Genomic DNA, 16,517 nt, shown 5'->3' on the forward strand with positions numbered 1-16,517 from the left:
AAGCAATGGCTAACGGCCATGACGGAATCCACTCACCAACACCTTAGCTTCCCAAACTACAACCTCACCCCATGCATGCTTTCTTGCAGGCAAGTAAATAATAGGTCACACAGCATAGAGTCTTTCCTGTGACTTTGTAACTTAAAAAGAGGTATTTATACCCACACTTATCCATCAGCTCACAAATGGGGCACCATTAAAGCAAGACAATTTGCACAAATCTAAAACTCCAGAGTTGGCACTTTGGCGTAGTAGGTTAAGCATCCCCCTGTGGTACCAGCCAGTTCCTGGCTCCTGGCTTCAGACAGGCCCAGCTTTAACTGCTGTGGCCATTTGGGGAATGAACCAGCGGACAGAAGACTTTTCTGTCTCTGTCTCTTCTCTGTCTGTAACTCTGCATCTGAAATGAATAAATCTTAAAAAAATAAAAATAAGAAACTCCCTGAAAACTGAGAAGTCTCCAATTAATGTGCAATTCACATGAAGCAATTCATGTCATGTACACTGATTATGGATAATAATATGTAACACAGAGAATATTCGGAGTATTTGAATTCTCTTCATGAAAATAGTTTCTTGAGTTTGGAGGCAACCATCCTGTGGTTACTACTGCCATACACATTTTACACTGAGGCCTACCATGCCACACAACCCACCCAAGGATATACAAGTAAATGGCAGACCCCTAATAAGAAGCTACACAGGGGAAGGCAGGTAAAACCACCACCTGCAGTGCCAGCATGCTATATGGGTGCCGGTTCAAGTCCACTTCCAATCCAGCTCTCTGCTATGTCCCGAGAAAGCAGTAGAAGATGGCCCAAGAGCTTGGGCCCCTGCAATCCAGAAGCTCCTGGCTTCCTGACTTCCTGGATCAGCACAATTCTAGCAGATGAAGACCCCTCTCTCTGCCTCTGCCTATCTGTAACTCTGTCTTTCAAATAAATAAATAGAAAGATCCTTGTATCCTTAAGGTCAAAAAAAAAAAAAAAAAAAAAAAGGAAGCTACACAATCTGCATGCAGTTCAAATGGCCTCTTTAGGATCATGCATTTTACATTTCTCATTAACATACACCCAGTACCATCACTCACTTCTTTTACAACATCCTCTTCAGGAGCCAAATAATCCTTATCTCCAAAATCATCCTTGCAAAGAGTATCTCACTGTGAATCGAAATGGGACTAACCAAATCTACTGGGAGATGACCAGAATGAGGGGTAAGAAGATAAGCATGGCCACCACCACATTCAGAAGGGGCTGATTAAAGGCAAAAAGTCTTGGGTGCAGGTGTTACAGTGCAGAGGGTTAGCTCCTGCTTTTGACATCTGCATACCGTAAAGGAGTATAGGTTCAAGTCCTGGTTGCTAGACTTCTTGTTAATGCACCTGGGAAGGCAGTCGATGTCAGCCCAAGTACCCACCTACCCTAATGCAATTCTGGAGATTTGGCAATAAACCAGATGATGGAAGATCTCTTTATTTCTTGTCTTTCTGCCATTCTACCTTTAAAATAAATCATTTTTTAAAATAAAGAAAAAATAAAAGTCTCAGGAGAAGGTGTTGTGGCACACTGAGTTCAAACCACCACTTAGAAAGCCATTATCCACTATTGAAATGCTAGTTCCAGTACAAGCTACTTTACTTCTGGCCAAGTTTCCTGCTTATGCATCCTAGGATGGCTCAACTGCTTAGGGTCCTGCCACCCACAGGAAATACCAAATGTAATTTCCAGGCTTCTGGTTTTAGCCTGACACAACCCTGGCTATTGCAGGTAGTTGGCGAGTGATCCAACTGATGAAGACCTCTCCTTCTAACCTTGGAGTAAAAAAGTCTCTATCATGTTACTATTGTATACAATGAAAAATATATTAATGTATAATAAATACCACAATGACCAAAACAAACAGAAAACTAACCCAAGCCTTTAGGCAAATGAGTACCTCACAAATACTTCTTGTGGTCTTCTTAGCTTTGGCTGTTCTGTCCTTCAAACAGGCAGAGAACAATAGACAAAACGTCAGCTTTTCCTTTAAAAGGGAGTGATTTCAGAGGAGCATCTTTTATTGGTTACAGAAAATGACACTTGTTTCATTTTTTTGGTACTTTGTCTTTCCTCTATAAAAACATCCTCCATAGAACAGAAATAGAGGGACCACTGCTGGGACGCAGCAGGTATATGGATGTTGCTTCAAGTCCCAGCTGCTCCACTTATTATCCAGTTCCCTGCTAATGTGCCTAGGAAAGCAGTAGAAGATGGTCCAAATTCTTCCACCTGGTACCCACATAGGAGACCCAGAACAATGTACTGGCTCCTGGCTTTAGTGTAGCCCAGCCCTGGCTGTTAAAGCCATCTGGGGAGATAACTGGCATCTAGAAGATCTCTCACCTTCTCTCTGTATTCTATGCCTTTCAAATAAATAAATAAATAAATAAGAGAAAGAAAACGAAAAGAACTAGAAACCTGAGGAAACATACAAATCCCTCCAAAACGCAATTCTACTACAGTATTATATCTGTTAAAAAGACCCCTGAAGTTAAATGAAACAGTACAAGTATACAGGGAAAAACATGGCTGGGGGAATTTCTTACAGAAAAATAACACTTTGTAAACACATGACTATTTTTAAACAGAAGATTTTAAAAACATGTTTTAAGTATCACCAGAAAAATATAATGGCTTAATTTTGTGAGTTGAGAAACCAGATCAGCAAGGTCTGAACTTTGTGTATCTATGTGGGTGCAAACTCTTGAAATCTTTACTTAATATATACTAAACTGATCTTCTGTATAAAGAGAATTGAAAATGAATCTTGATGTGAATGGAATGGGAGAGAAGCGGGAAAGGGGAGGGTTGCGGGTGGGAGGGAAGTTAGGGGGAGGGGGGGAACCACTGTAATCCATAAGCTGTACTTTGGAAATTTATATTCATTAAATAAAAGTTAAAAAAAAAATAGAGTCTCCATCCTAGAGACTGCAGTGTACAGGCATCTACCATTAGAGCTTCAAGATGAATATCAGCAGATTGGGGGGGGGGGGGGGGTGTCATATGGGGACTGGCCTTACCAAACACAAACTTGTAAGATTCTATTGCCAAAACCAATGTAAGCATTCATGCCAGATATATTAACATTTGCACATGTTTAGAAGCATGGACAACACTTACATTATTACACATCCTAATATATTTGCTGCTTAACAATCCCTGAAATTACTCTTCTTGTGATGATTCGTTCTATAAATTTGGGTAGTGGGAATGTCTCTTGTGCACTGTAATAGCTCAGCACTGAAACATCCACCCAATCAAGTATTTCTGAAAAGAGTACAGCTATCAAGCACAGCACACCAACCCATCTGTCACACAAATCTTTGCTGACTGTACTAATAACAAATCTCATGTCATCTAAGATACAGTGCTGAGAATTAAGAGAAATCAAGGATGAAATCAATATATTCTTAGTATAATATGGCGAATTTAAACCAAGACATTCATGATGGAAGAAAAAAACTGAAGGAGTTAAGCTATGTCGCTCCCCCTCTTCGTGAAGGAAACCCTGCCTAGGTTTCCTATCCGAGTCACGGCACCATTATATCGCTCCCCGTCTTCGTGGAGGAACGACACAGGACCCTGCGCTGTTCTTTTGTCTGCTCGGCCCTTCCCGGGTTTGCTGCTGGTTCTTCCCGGGTTGGCTACCATCCCTTCCACCTCCGTGGAAGGGCGGTTCCCCCTAGCCACTTTCCCCACTTCCACGGGGGAGCGGCACACCGCTGGCCGGCTCTCTCGGGGGCTGCTCAGGTGTTCCTTCAGATAGATGTTCCCGGTGCATGTTGTCTCTCTCCTCCTTTATAGTCCTCTTCCACCAATCCCAACTCTGCTACCCACACGCAGAGTACACTGCTCTCCTCCAATCAGGAGCAGGTCCTGCTGTTTATTGGTTGAACTGGAGGCAGCTGTGTAGAAGCTGTTTCCTCCTCTCCCAGCGCCATATTGTGGGAGAGCAGATGCATAGAATAAGTCTTAATTCGAGTAACAGTCTAATCCGAGTTGCTCCCCACAAGCTATATAACTCAAATTTCCACTGTATAACTTCGGGAGAATTTCAAGTATCTACACAGGCTCATCTGTTTTTTCATTCATTGTCCACTATACTCAGTTCTTCATTGGATACAGACATTACATAGCTGCAAAAAGTATCCACCATTCAGTGCTAGGAGTAAATAAAGAAGACAAACCCAAAAACATCTTTCTCTCTTTTCATCAACCTCTGTAATACATTCAGTAAATTCAGAAATATGACCATAGAAAATAAGTAGAATGAAATGAAATATAAATATTAAAGAGGGCAGAAGTATTATTTTGTAACATCACTGACAATGAAACCAAAAACTCTTACCACACTGCCAAACTCAACTTCCATATAAGCCATCACAAACCTATTTTCAGTTACAATTCACAAGTCATAAAAATTCACAAGTCATAAAAAAGTAATCATGAGTTGAGTTTTAAGAACCAGTTCTGTAGCAACTGTTGTGGTTGAAACAGGTTAAGCTACTGCCTATGATACCACCACTCAATATCTGAGTGCTAGTTCAAGTCCCAGCTGCCCTGCTTCCAGTCCTGCTCCCTGCTAAGACACCTGAAAAAGCAGCCAAGATAGTCCAAGTGTTGTGCCCCTGTGACCCATATGGAAGACCTGATGAAGCCTCAGGCTCACCCATTGCTGACCACAGCAACCATTTGGGGAGTGAATCACCACATCGAAGATCTCTCTCCCTCTCTCATTGCCTTTGAAATAAATTATAATAAGTCATAACAAAAAGAACCAGTTGTATAGTTACTAACTTGGGCGAACACCATGGTTTTTAAAAATCCCACAGTGTAACAGTATAATTCCTGGTTTCCTGACAAGGAAAAAGAAAAAAGAAAAAAAATTCAGAACCAGAATATTTAATTCTTAAAATGTTGAAAAACATCTGTCTTTAGAAATGGCAAACACTAGCTGACATATCCTTGAGATTACTACTGAAGAGGATCAAATTAAAAAAGAACACATATTAGAAGCTGGCAACTCTTTGGCCAATCATTATGGAACTTGTTTGTTTAACCCACTATAACTTTTTATTTATTCATGTTTATTTTGATTACTGGACAAGACATAGGAACCAGGATATGTAATACAAAAAACCCGTAATTCTGCTTCCTCCATAGAAACCTCAATGGAGACTTTGAAAATGGGCCCACATCTGTCCCCAGGAGACATAAACTAAAGCCTGAGTTTATTACAGTCTATGGTATGGCTGTGAATATTTTCAGCCTTGGGTACTAACCTTTTCCTCGACGGCCCTTCTTCAAAATCTGAAGAACTAACATCGTTGCTAGTAGAGGACACTTGGGATGCATCATCCTTCTCATTCTCTGACTGTTCTGATGCTGGTCCGAATCCCTTAGACTGGTCAGTACCAAGGAGCCCTACAGGTGAGAGAAGGTTACAAACACTTGAGACACATCACATTAGGAAGTGGCATGTTATCATACTTAACCCTACATGACAGTGGATGAAAACAGACAAGAATGCGGACTGATGAGAAGCTGAAGTTACTTATCCCTCTTCAAGGAGCAGAGGAAAGTAAAACCTCAATTTAAGCCTTTGGGAAAAAAAAAAAAAAGAAAAGAAAGAAATGGGGCTGGTGCTGTGGTATGGCGGGTAAAGCTGCCACCTGCAGTGCCGGCATCCCACATGGGCACTGATGCTGGATGCTCCACTTCTGATCCAGCTCTCTGCTGTGGCCTGGGAAAGCAGAGGATGGCCCACGTGCTTGGGCCCTGGCTCCCATGAGGGAGACCCAGAAGAGGCTCCTGGTTCTGGGCTTCTGATAGTCCCAGCTCCTGCTGCTGCAGTCATTTGGGGAGTGAACCAGTGGATGTAAGACCTCTCTCTGTGTGTCTATACCTCTAAATTCTTCCTTTCAAATAAATAAAAAGTAAAAAATATTTTAAGAAAATGCAATGCCAGACAAGTAAACAATTTCAACAGTAGGAAATTCAAGCAAACATTAGAAATCATAGTAATATTTACAGGTTGTAGGGATCCTGTTTAAAATACATCTGCATCTTTTGTGGCTCAAGCATGGGGTGGGAAGGAAGAAAGGATTATCAAAACCAAATCAAATTTGTTATTCCTGAAGTGCTACATATTTACTCTAGAGGCACTTAAATCACCCTCAGGAACCAGTACCTGCCACACAAGACACAGCATTTTGACTTTTTAGCTGCAGCATACCCATTAACTAGAAATCCTCCAAGAGCTTCTCATAGCCATCCATTAACTTGGGTTGTAGCTAGGCTGTTTCAGATCATTCTCAGAGGATGCAGTTACGGAACCGCACATATATGGGAGACTCTTGGCTCCCACTGAAGTGTTTTTTTCATAACCAAAATGGAGAAAGGGACTGGGGAAGCAGCTGTCAGCCGTCAGAAGTGCTCTAGATACAACTATGTACTAAGTACTACAGGAAGTATTTTAATAAGCACTAGGAGGTAACAGCTGAATAAAAGCATCATTTTCTAGCAACCAAATTCCTTTGCAAGGATGAATAAAATGAAAGGATGCAGGTTCTGAAGAACAGGAAGTGTCTGTCCACGAACACGAGTGTCCACAGGGACTGTTAAGTCATTGGTTTCATAGCCATCAGGAGATGGCCTTGTACCAGCAATGACAGCACACTTTCTGCAGCTCCACAGAATTCAAACTTTAAGTCAAAGCAACAAGGTGGCCCCTTGATTCATGGTCCTCAAGCCTTCTCACTAACTGTAAACACTTAATTCTCTGTCTTAAAACACTACCAGTGTTACTGTTGCACTGAAAACTACACAGAAGGGGTTGGCATTGGGGTGCAGTGCATTAATTTACTGCTCAAAGCTAGAATTCCATGTTGGAGTGCCAGTTCAAGTCTCAGCTGTGACACTTCCTACTAATGGTTCTAGAAAAGCAGAAGATGAAGGCCCAAATGTATGGGGACCTGCTACCCATGTGGGAGACTCAGATGGAGTTCGTACCTTTTGGCTTCAGCCTGGAACAGATCTGGCTGTTACAGCCATTTGGGTAATCAACCAGTGGATGGAAAAATCTTTCTCTCTCTTCCTTCTCCCTGACACTATGCTTTTCAAATATGTGGATAAATCTTAAAACACACACACGAAACAAACAAAAAACTATACAGGGAACCAGTGCTGTGGTGTGGTAGGCTGAATTTCTGGCTGTAGCATCAGCATCCCATATGGGCACTGGCTGGAGTCCCAGCTGCTCCTCTTCCAGTCCAGCCCACTATTGGGTAACTATTTATATCCTGGGGTCTGTCCTATTATGCATCCATTTCTCCAGGTATTGAGCTATACATCATTTCAGAGAGTAATAACATAAGGCTGGAAATCTACTGTGGTAAATAAAACCTGATAGCTATTTATGTAAACCAATGTGGTTTTAAGACTTAAGACTACCTGGGGCCGGTGCTTTGGCAAAGTGGGTAAAGTCACCGCCTGCAGAGACCACATGAGATATGGGCATTGGTTTGGGACCCGACTGCTCCACTTCCAATCCAGCTTCCTGCTATGGCCTTGGAAAGCAACAAAAGATAGCCCAGGTCCTTGGTCCCCTACACCTGCACTGGAGACCCGGATGAGGATCCTGGCTCCTGGCTTAGAATTGGCTCAGCTCTGGCCATTGCGGCAAATTGGAAAGTCAAGCAGCGGAAGGAAGACGACCCCCCCTGCCCCAGCATGCCTCTGCCTGTCAGTAACTCTACCTTTCAAATAAATCAATAAATTTTAAAAAAAGAAAAAGAAAAAAAAAAGACTTATGACTACAACATGAAAACAATAGCACACAACTTTCCAAAAAAAAAGGATATGCGGTGATTTTTCACTGTAATGCAAAAAGGAGACACAACTGTATGGAAATTTAATACAAGGATGAAGTATATTTCATGGGGCTAGAGTTGTGGCATCACAGATAATGCTACCACCTGAGATGCTGGCATACCATATGGCCACTGATTTGAGTGTCAGCTGCTCCATGCCTGGGAAAAGCAGCAGCAGATGATCCTCAGGCCCCTGCCACCCACCTGAGAGACCAGATCAAGTTCCTGACTTTGGACACGCCCAGTGACAGCAACTGCAGCCATCAGGAGTTTGAACCAGCACATGAAAGATCTTCTCTCTCTCTCCCTCTCTATAACTCTGGCTTTCAAATAAATAAATAAATAAATAAAATGGCACCGTGGCTCATTTGGCTAATCCTCCGCCTGCGGCGCAAGCATCCTGGGTTCTAGTCCCGGTTGGGGCACCGGGTGCTCCTCTTCCAGTCCAGCTCTCTGCTGTGGCCACGGAGGGCAGCAGGGGATGGCCCAGGTGCTTGGGTCCCAGCACCCATGTGGGAAACCGGGGGGAGGCGCCCAGCTCCTGGCTTCAGATCAGCACAGCACTGGCCGTGGTGGCCATTGAGGGAGTGAACCAACAGAAGGAAGACCTTTCTGTCTGTCTATCATTGTCTATAACTCTCTCTGTCTCTATCTCTGCATGTCAAAAAAATTTTTTAAACGAAAAATGCATACCCCGTATTTCAGACAAGTAAGAATTAAGCTATCCATTAGAGTAGTTAGCAGTCAGATATAACTTCTGAGTACTTGAAATATTATTTCAACTTTAGTTAATTGTACAGCTAATATTTAATTGTATTTTGACTAACTGTGGAAATATTTTAGATGTACTGGTTAACTCAAATACATTCAAACTGAATTTTTTTTTAGTATGGCTCTAGATAAGCAAATGTACAGGTTGTTAAAACAATATGTCTACTGATGAGCACTACATCAGAGAACGTTAGTAATGTCACTACATAGGGGTGGAAGAAAAGGAGACATTGCCAGGAATATAATATATAACAAAATATGAGATGTATACCTTATGTTTAAGTGTAAACTTGGTGAGTTTTTGTTCCATATTTCTATTTATTTGAAAGGCAGAGTTACAGAGAGTGAGAGGAGAGAAAGAGATGTTTTCTATCTGCTGGTTCACTCCCTAAATGCCCACAATGGCCAAGAGCCTAAAGTTTCTTCCGGGTCTCCCACATGGGTGCAAGGGCCCAAGTCCTTGGGACATCTTTCATTGTCTTCTCAGCGCATTAGCAGGGAGCTGAACCAGAAGTGGAACAGCTGGGTTTTGAACCTGCCTCCATAGGGGAAGCTGGCATCACAGACAGAGTCTTAACCTACTATGTCACAATGCTGGCCCCTCTTGGTGAGTTTTCAATTTTTCAACAATAATACAGGAACAGCAAAGAAAAGCAGGGAAGACTGAATTCTATCAAACATTTACTTACAATCTAACAGGACTCGGCGGATGCAGGTGCAACCAAAGAAAATCTAAATTCTACTGAGGAGAGATTTGTAGTGTGGACAAAGAAAATATGCTGCACGTGTTGGGTAAGGAAAAAGTAATAGGGGAGTGCTGGATAACAAGAAACATGGCAGCCAGTCAGCAATTCCAAACCTGGAAAAGTTCAGATTTGTAAGATGCCTTTAAAATACACACACACACACACACACACACACACACAAACAGGTAGTGCTGGTGGAAGAGGAAAAGAAAGAGAACTTGAAGCCATATTTGGATCACAGAGGAACTAAGAGGACTATGCTGCTATGTGAAGACTGGGTGAAGTTCTTACACTTTAGTATGTAATAGAAGCTGATGATTTGCCTGAGGAGTAGGAAGTTTGTAGTCAGATATTCAATGGCTTTTTCTTATGGTATGATTCATCTCAGTAAATTTTCAAGAACAGTGATTCTCCAATAGACACACACTCCACAATTACTTGGAGGGCCCAGGCAACTAGTCCTCAAACCCAAACCTCCATCTGACATATTCCCTGGGGAAGTTCCTACTTTGAGTGGTCTCTGGACCACATCTGGAAAACCACTACAGTAGAGAAATATAAAGTCCATGTCAGTAAGAGAAAACCAAAGCCACTATCAAACAGTGTGTGAGCATGAATTATATCACAGAGAATTGAACATGACTGCAGAATCTATCACAACACTGCTCACAGTGAAGTATCCATGCTCACTGCTCTATTTTTTTTATTAATGATTCTATGCATGCTTATAAATGACACAAAGTTACAAGAATCTGCTAGGCAAATACAGACTCCAATTGGAAAAAATACATGTCTAAGAAGTATAAATAGAAAATTACTTAGAATAGTACCCTCTTCCCCCAAATCCAATATCTATCTGAAGGTACAAATTCAGAGAAACTGCATGAAGAGATTCCTATGAGACACAGTTGGGAGTTAACTGACTTTGTGTGCTGCTTTGATCCTAAGGCATGGCTGAGCTACATTAAAGGAACTAAAGCAGTGACACCACTGTCCCCATGCTCTCGTTAAACGATGGTTCCAGACTCACATTCAGGATTCAGAAAACAAGGTCCATCCATAGGGAATCAATGACCTGCTCTGCAAATTAAAGAACCACAGATTTTTTTGCAACTTTTATAAACGGTCAGGATTGTCTCTTTGTACATGATGAACTTATTCAATCTTTGTTCTTCCATTTGGACACATAAACTGAGACAAATGTACACTTCCTTGTAGCCAAAGTTTGCAGGGTTGGATCAACCTGAACCTGTTCTTTTCTTCAGACCCATTTCCCTTTCACACATCTCCACTGTACTGGTTAGCCATTTCATCTCAAAGGCTCTCAACAAAATCACACAGCCTGCCCAATAAAGGGGAGCCAAGTCAGCAAGATGAGCATGATGCCTCGGCGCAAAAGGACCACTGTTCTAAATCACTGTCCTAACATGGACAGGCCAATGTGTGCTGCCTTTTGTTTCCTTAACAAAACCCTGTCGCCAGTTTTAAAAATTATTAAGTCAATGGGAATTAATAAAATGGCATCTTTTCCACTGAAAGGATTTTCTTTTTCAAAACCCCTCCCCCAATCAACACAAACCTTTGTTGGAGAGAGGTTACACAGAGGAAATTAAATGGCCCAAAGATACAGGCTCCTCACATTAGCATTTATTCTCCTTTATTAATATGCAGTAGGTTGAACTTAAATTAAACACATCTATTGTCTCGCACAAAAGCAATACGTATATGTATGCGATGAAAATTCCTAATCACTACTGTGCCTGCAACCTTGGCTGGTTACTGTCAGCTGACAACAGCAGTGTGTCACAGGCTCATGAGTACCTAGCCACCACAACACAGTGCCAACCTTCCAGGCTGAGAACCCCACAGAAATCAGACACACCAGAACACTGTCATGAATGGTTCTGCAAATGCAGAAGCCATTCATCCCAGCTCCCAGATTAGCAAGAAATGAAAAGGCTTCTAAAGACAATAAAACTAGCTTCTTTCTGAGTCTGGAACAGAATGGGAACAGCAATTCCTGTTCCAGACGGAGATATCATGTACAGGATCGTCTCCCTCTTCCTTAAAATCAAGGTGGATACATGAACAGAAATTAGGCCACATACTCCTTAGAAATGAAGGAATTTCTGAGTAACCACAAATTTCAGCACGCACACACACACACACACAAACACGGATAGAAGATAACTCTTCTCTAACATCTGAAAAATAAAGCATAAAGGGTGCAGTCTTTATAATTTTATGACGCTTCACAGACAAAGAAACATCACCAGTCTTTTTCCATTAGCTATGCATACATGACAGAACACGAAACCAAAATTCAATGCCTCTATTCCACAAAAGCAATATCGAAAGAAGGGTTAAAAGGAAAGGAGAAACGAGGAGGGCTTTGAAGCTGTTTCAGTGCCCCTAAAACATCTGGAGTGCACCAAACTTATTAGCATATTAGGGAGAGGCAACATGTTTAGCTTTGTTGTAGAATAGGCTCACAAAAGGTAATTCTGTACTATAGAGCCAATGCCGTCTGTCACCCTGTCACTGTGAGACAAGGTATCACATTACATATTAAACAGTCAAGCAGCCAAAGAGAGCTTTCATTTTCGGTAGCAATCTCTCAGTGTGCATGTGTGCGCACGCGTGTGTGCGTGCTTGCAGCACTCTTGAGTTGAGAGAAAAATTATAAAAGCAGACCCCTCAGCTGCAGAAGGACCCTCTCTGAGGTAATCAGAAAGCATGTATGTGGCCATTACTAGTGAAAAAAAAATCAAGACTACGTTTGTTTAGATTTTGAAAGGCACATGGATGCTTTTCAAAAAGGGTATGCATTCTTAGCCAGTAAAGATCTGGCTTGGGCCAGCTTTCACAAGGTCAGCCTGAGCAAGGAGTTTCACCCCAACTGTATGCAGGCAGGTCAGCAGGGACACCGGGCTAGCTGGCTGTGGGTAGCAGGCCCAGCTGAGGCTTGCCCACTGACGAGCTCACGGGATCAACATGCTGATGTGGCTGAGAACAAATGACCAACATGGGGCAGATGTTAGTGACACACTTATAGTCAACGCACATGAAAACTGTGTCAAACCTTGGCTTATGTAAATCAATTAACCTTCCCTCTGAAGAACACCCCCTGAAATGATGAGGGCTCCCTTTGTCTACTCTAAATCAGCTATGTAGATGCCCAACTGCAGACAAAACAGCCACAGACTACAAAGGGCAACACACATTTTTATTCATTTCACACCCGATCCAAAGTATGTACACAAAGATTGACTTATATATCAACAATCTCCCTAGAGTCCTTTAATCACCATCAGTCTCATTTTCCACAACACATTCTTTGGAAATTTACACCACCTCTCCCTCCTCGATTTTTTCAGGAAAGGTGTTAGATAAAAACTCGACATTGCAACTTTCATGAACATGGAAAACCTGGGTCTTGAGGTAGGGAAGATAATGTCAGACCCTATCATTTTCCCCCACTTCAGAAAGGAGGAAGTGACTAAACTGGAGATGGATGGAATAACCTTTAAGCCCACAATGCATTGTGCACCTTGAGCTACCAAGAAGCAAGCTGGCACCTATGTCTTACTTGGACCCTGTGGCTACCAAAATGGGCCCAATTCCGGCCACGCTAAGACACAAGCCCTCCGCTTCCCACAGACTGAGCATGAGGAGGTGAAACATTCCCCACTGAGAGACTCCAACAAAAAATACTAACAACTGATTGCCAAACTTGTTCAATACAGAAATCTCTCTGGAGGATGGAGTCGCATCCCAAGGACAGATTACAGGATCATACTAAAAGCACTGGGCTCACAGGATCAGAACAATGAGCACTCTGTGGTGTTAGTTCTGATAAGATATCCTGGACTCTGTAAGAGCAAGGGCTGACTCTCCCTAAACTCTTCCTCTTTCACTCATTCTTCATCTTTAACATGACTGTCATAACCACTGGAACATAGTACCTTGAAGGAGGAAGAAAAATGAATTGCAGATAGTGACAATGAAAAGTTCTACTCTTCTATTCCAGCCTGTAACTTTTCTTGGTCCATCTGCCATCTTGAAACCTTTTGAATTTCTCACTGACAAACCAAACAAATTGCCTACCTAGAAATGACCACCAAAACCACGAATCCTTGTGATCTCCCAGTAAATATAACTCCAGCTTCTATGAGCTAAGTAGAAGAGTCCCACAGTAGAGTCGGCCAGAACTGATCACCTCAAAGGTCAAAGCTGCCTTCCACATTGAGAAGAACAGTGATTAAAGGCAATTCTGGGTTTAGCCTGCTATGGAAAACAGGCTGCAGAACAATGGCATCGATGCAGAGCCAGGGAGTTCAACCAGAAGAAGTAGAGGTAAAAACAAGGGCATTTCTGAGAATTCGCTTTCACGAACAAATGTTCAAAGCCCTGCAATAGGACAAATTGACATGCCAAAATTTAGTTTTACAAATCACAGGATTTGCAATCCTTGAAGGGAGATTTCCATACATATCACATGTTCTGCCTTGAAGTAATGACAACATGTGAGTGGGTGTTTAGATGTTTCAACCTTGTAGCATCATCACATTCACCCCATCAACTTAAGACATATTAACAAACCACTTCTCTAGTAGGTAAGGCTGACTTCAACTCCAATCAAAGCAAACTCCAAAAGTTTGCATTTTGTGTACAAACCTGTGATGAAATACAGGCAAATCTTCACTTACTTTGTGCCCACTTAATCTATGGACAAGCAAACAGCCATACCTTTACCTTTATCTGCTCTGGCTGTCTTTATTCCTGAGACAATAAAAATTCACCACTTGGAAGTTACAAGTTGTTTTGTTTGTAGCATGGCTGGGAGGGACACTCCCCAGTTTCCTTATTAACTCATTCACACACACACACAAATTAGCTGCCCACCCACTTTTCAGATGAATATATTAAGACAGGATTAAGAAATCTATTCATAGTCTAAACTGCAGGGGGTGGAAGGGGGGTGACAGGCACACACACACACACAACCACACAACACTGCTGATAGCAAACAAGTTCTGAAAGGCCCACAGTGCCCACGGAAACAGCCTCTGATACATAATGGAGGCAGTGAAGGACTCGGGAATGGACCACAGCATCGGCCAAGGAGAGGCACCTGCAACTGATGGCCCCTAAAATTCACCCTTGTTTACATACAGCAATGCAGTTAACATAGGAAATACTGGAGGAATCAAGAACACTTCAAGTTTAAAGCTTTCAGGTCTAACTCAGAATCACTTGAGGGACCAGGATCTATTTAAATGCCTCAGTTTCCTTCTTAGTTTCAAGGGAAGAACAGAGAGGTAAATAAAAGATCACGGGAAATGAAACCAAACATGCTGTTTATAAAGGAAGCCAGAGTAAGAAAGGATGAGCTAATTAACTTTAATCAAACATCTATTTTTAAATGCTGGAAGTGAGCAAATAACACTGGTAATAAAATGAAGGGATCGGCTATCCCTGAATGGCAGTTCAGTCCCCAGAGAAACAGCTCGAGTCATATGAGCCTGGTTAAAATTGAAGATCTGGCCAAAATGGTCAAAGGAGCTTAAAGCTTTAAGAGCGACATTAATTCTCTCTTGTAAATTTCCATAGTGCCTTTGCAAGAACCACCACTGCCCCTGGGGAGGATATCAAAGCTAAAAGAATATTAATATCAAGCAAATCACAACACTTTTTTACATACTCATATATAGACAGAGAAAAGAGAGCACCTTGCCATCCATAATGGATTGAATCAGGACCCCAACAGGGAAACCCACAAAGGCCTATTTCTCCAACAAAAGCCATACCAGCCTGAAACAAAACTAGAGCTATTTGGTTTTAATTTTATTGATAAGGAACAGACCTTCTATCCCAGGTTCCTCAAGATAAGCCACCAAAAACTGCACCTGACAGACCCGTGGAGCAGCCATCCTCAGAGCCGGAGCATTGCAGAGAGACAGAGAGGAAGAAGGACAGAGGGAGGGAGGGCGAGCGCAGTGAGCAGGCTGGAGCACTTGTCAACAATCCTCCCCTGTACGTAATAAGCAAGCGGCAGTGCAGATTCCGCGCGGCAATAGGACAGCCGACCGGCAATGGGGCCGAGGGGGAGGGGAGACAGCCAGAGAGGAGGTTATTTATGTGCCTGGGAGGGAATCGAACACCAAAGAGGAGGGGTCTCTGGATGGCTTTTTTTTTCCTCTCTCTCCCGATAAATTAAAATGAGAAAAAAGGAAAAGGGCGACTGGCTTTCATCCTGTCATTTTCCATACCTAACCTGCAATGCAGAAAAATCCAAATCCCAGAATCTGTAACCGATGGGGTTGGGGGGACTCCTTGGAGGGGACAAGCACACATTCATGTGTCCCTGGCCCTAGTCAGGCACACTCCCTCTGCCTCATGCCCCACCCCCAAGGACAGCGGGCTCCAGGGCACAATCACAATGGCATCCTTTTTTAATATCATAAATTGTCATTCACCACTTGCCTTTTATTTATTTGTATTTATTTTTTTGGCTGGAAAATCTAGGCAGCTCTCCAGACAGACTGCAGAAACCTCTCTGCACATGGCTCCTCCTCCAGCCACCCTTCCCTCCCTCCACTCCCAGCTAGACGGATTCATTACTTATGAAGTGACCACATAGGCCACCTGGGCCAAAGCTGCCTGGCCAGGAAGGGACAACCCTCCCCCAGCCCAGCACAGGCCCCTCCAGAAAGCACATAAATTGATCTAATCTAATCAAACAGAAGCTCTTCTCCCTCATTGTTTCTTGAGGTTCTTTCACAAAACAGGCTCTGTGGCCTGGCAGCTGCTTAGAAGGGGCAAGGGCAGGAGTCCAACAAGGGCCGGCTGGCGCACTGGCATCTGGGAATTGCAGCTCCCATGTCCTTTCATTTCAGCATGCACAATATTTTTTAGTTTTAAAGTCAATTCTTTGGAGCTTTTAAACTTCAGCTGGCAATGATTCTGTCCAAAACACATGCTCTTACCCCTACCCACACAGTTCTTGACATGGGGGAGCTGGGGGGCCTGTGCATGAGGCATGCACGCAATGCTGTAAGAGCACACATGGCACTGACAGGTTTCCT

At 42.7% G+C, this 16,517-nt stretch overlaps 1 protein-coding gene across 6 annotated transcripts in view; it reads right to left on the reverse strand.

The window, feature by feature from the left end:
• The window catches only part of JARID2 (jumonji and AT-rich interaction domain containing 2), a 256,478-nt gene that overhangs the window by 101,425 nt on the left and 138,536 nt on the right, over window positions 1-16,517 (reverse strand). For 5 of the 6 annotated variants that reach the window (XM_051855829.2, XM_051855828.2, XM_070074380.1 and 2 more), the window contains one exon: window positions 5,324-5,465. In XM_051855829.2, the coding sequence (XP_051711789.1) occupies window positions 5,324-5,465 (142 nt within the window). Of the gene's footprint in view, window positions 1-5,323; window positions 5,466-15,295; window positions 15,473-16,517 lie in introns of those variants that run through there. The other variant, XM_051855831.2, reaches the window with a different exon arrangement.

The sequence above is a fragment of the Oryctolagus cuniculus genome, chromosome 5, assembly GCF_964237555.1.
Source record: "Oryctolagus cuniculus chromosome 5, mOryCun1.1, whole genome shotgun sequence".
Lineage (NCBI taxonomy): Eukaryota > Metazoa > Chordata > Mammalia > Lagomorpha > Leporidae > Oryctolagus > Oryctolagus cuniculus.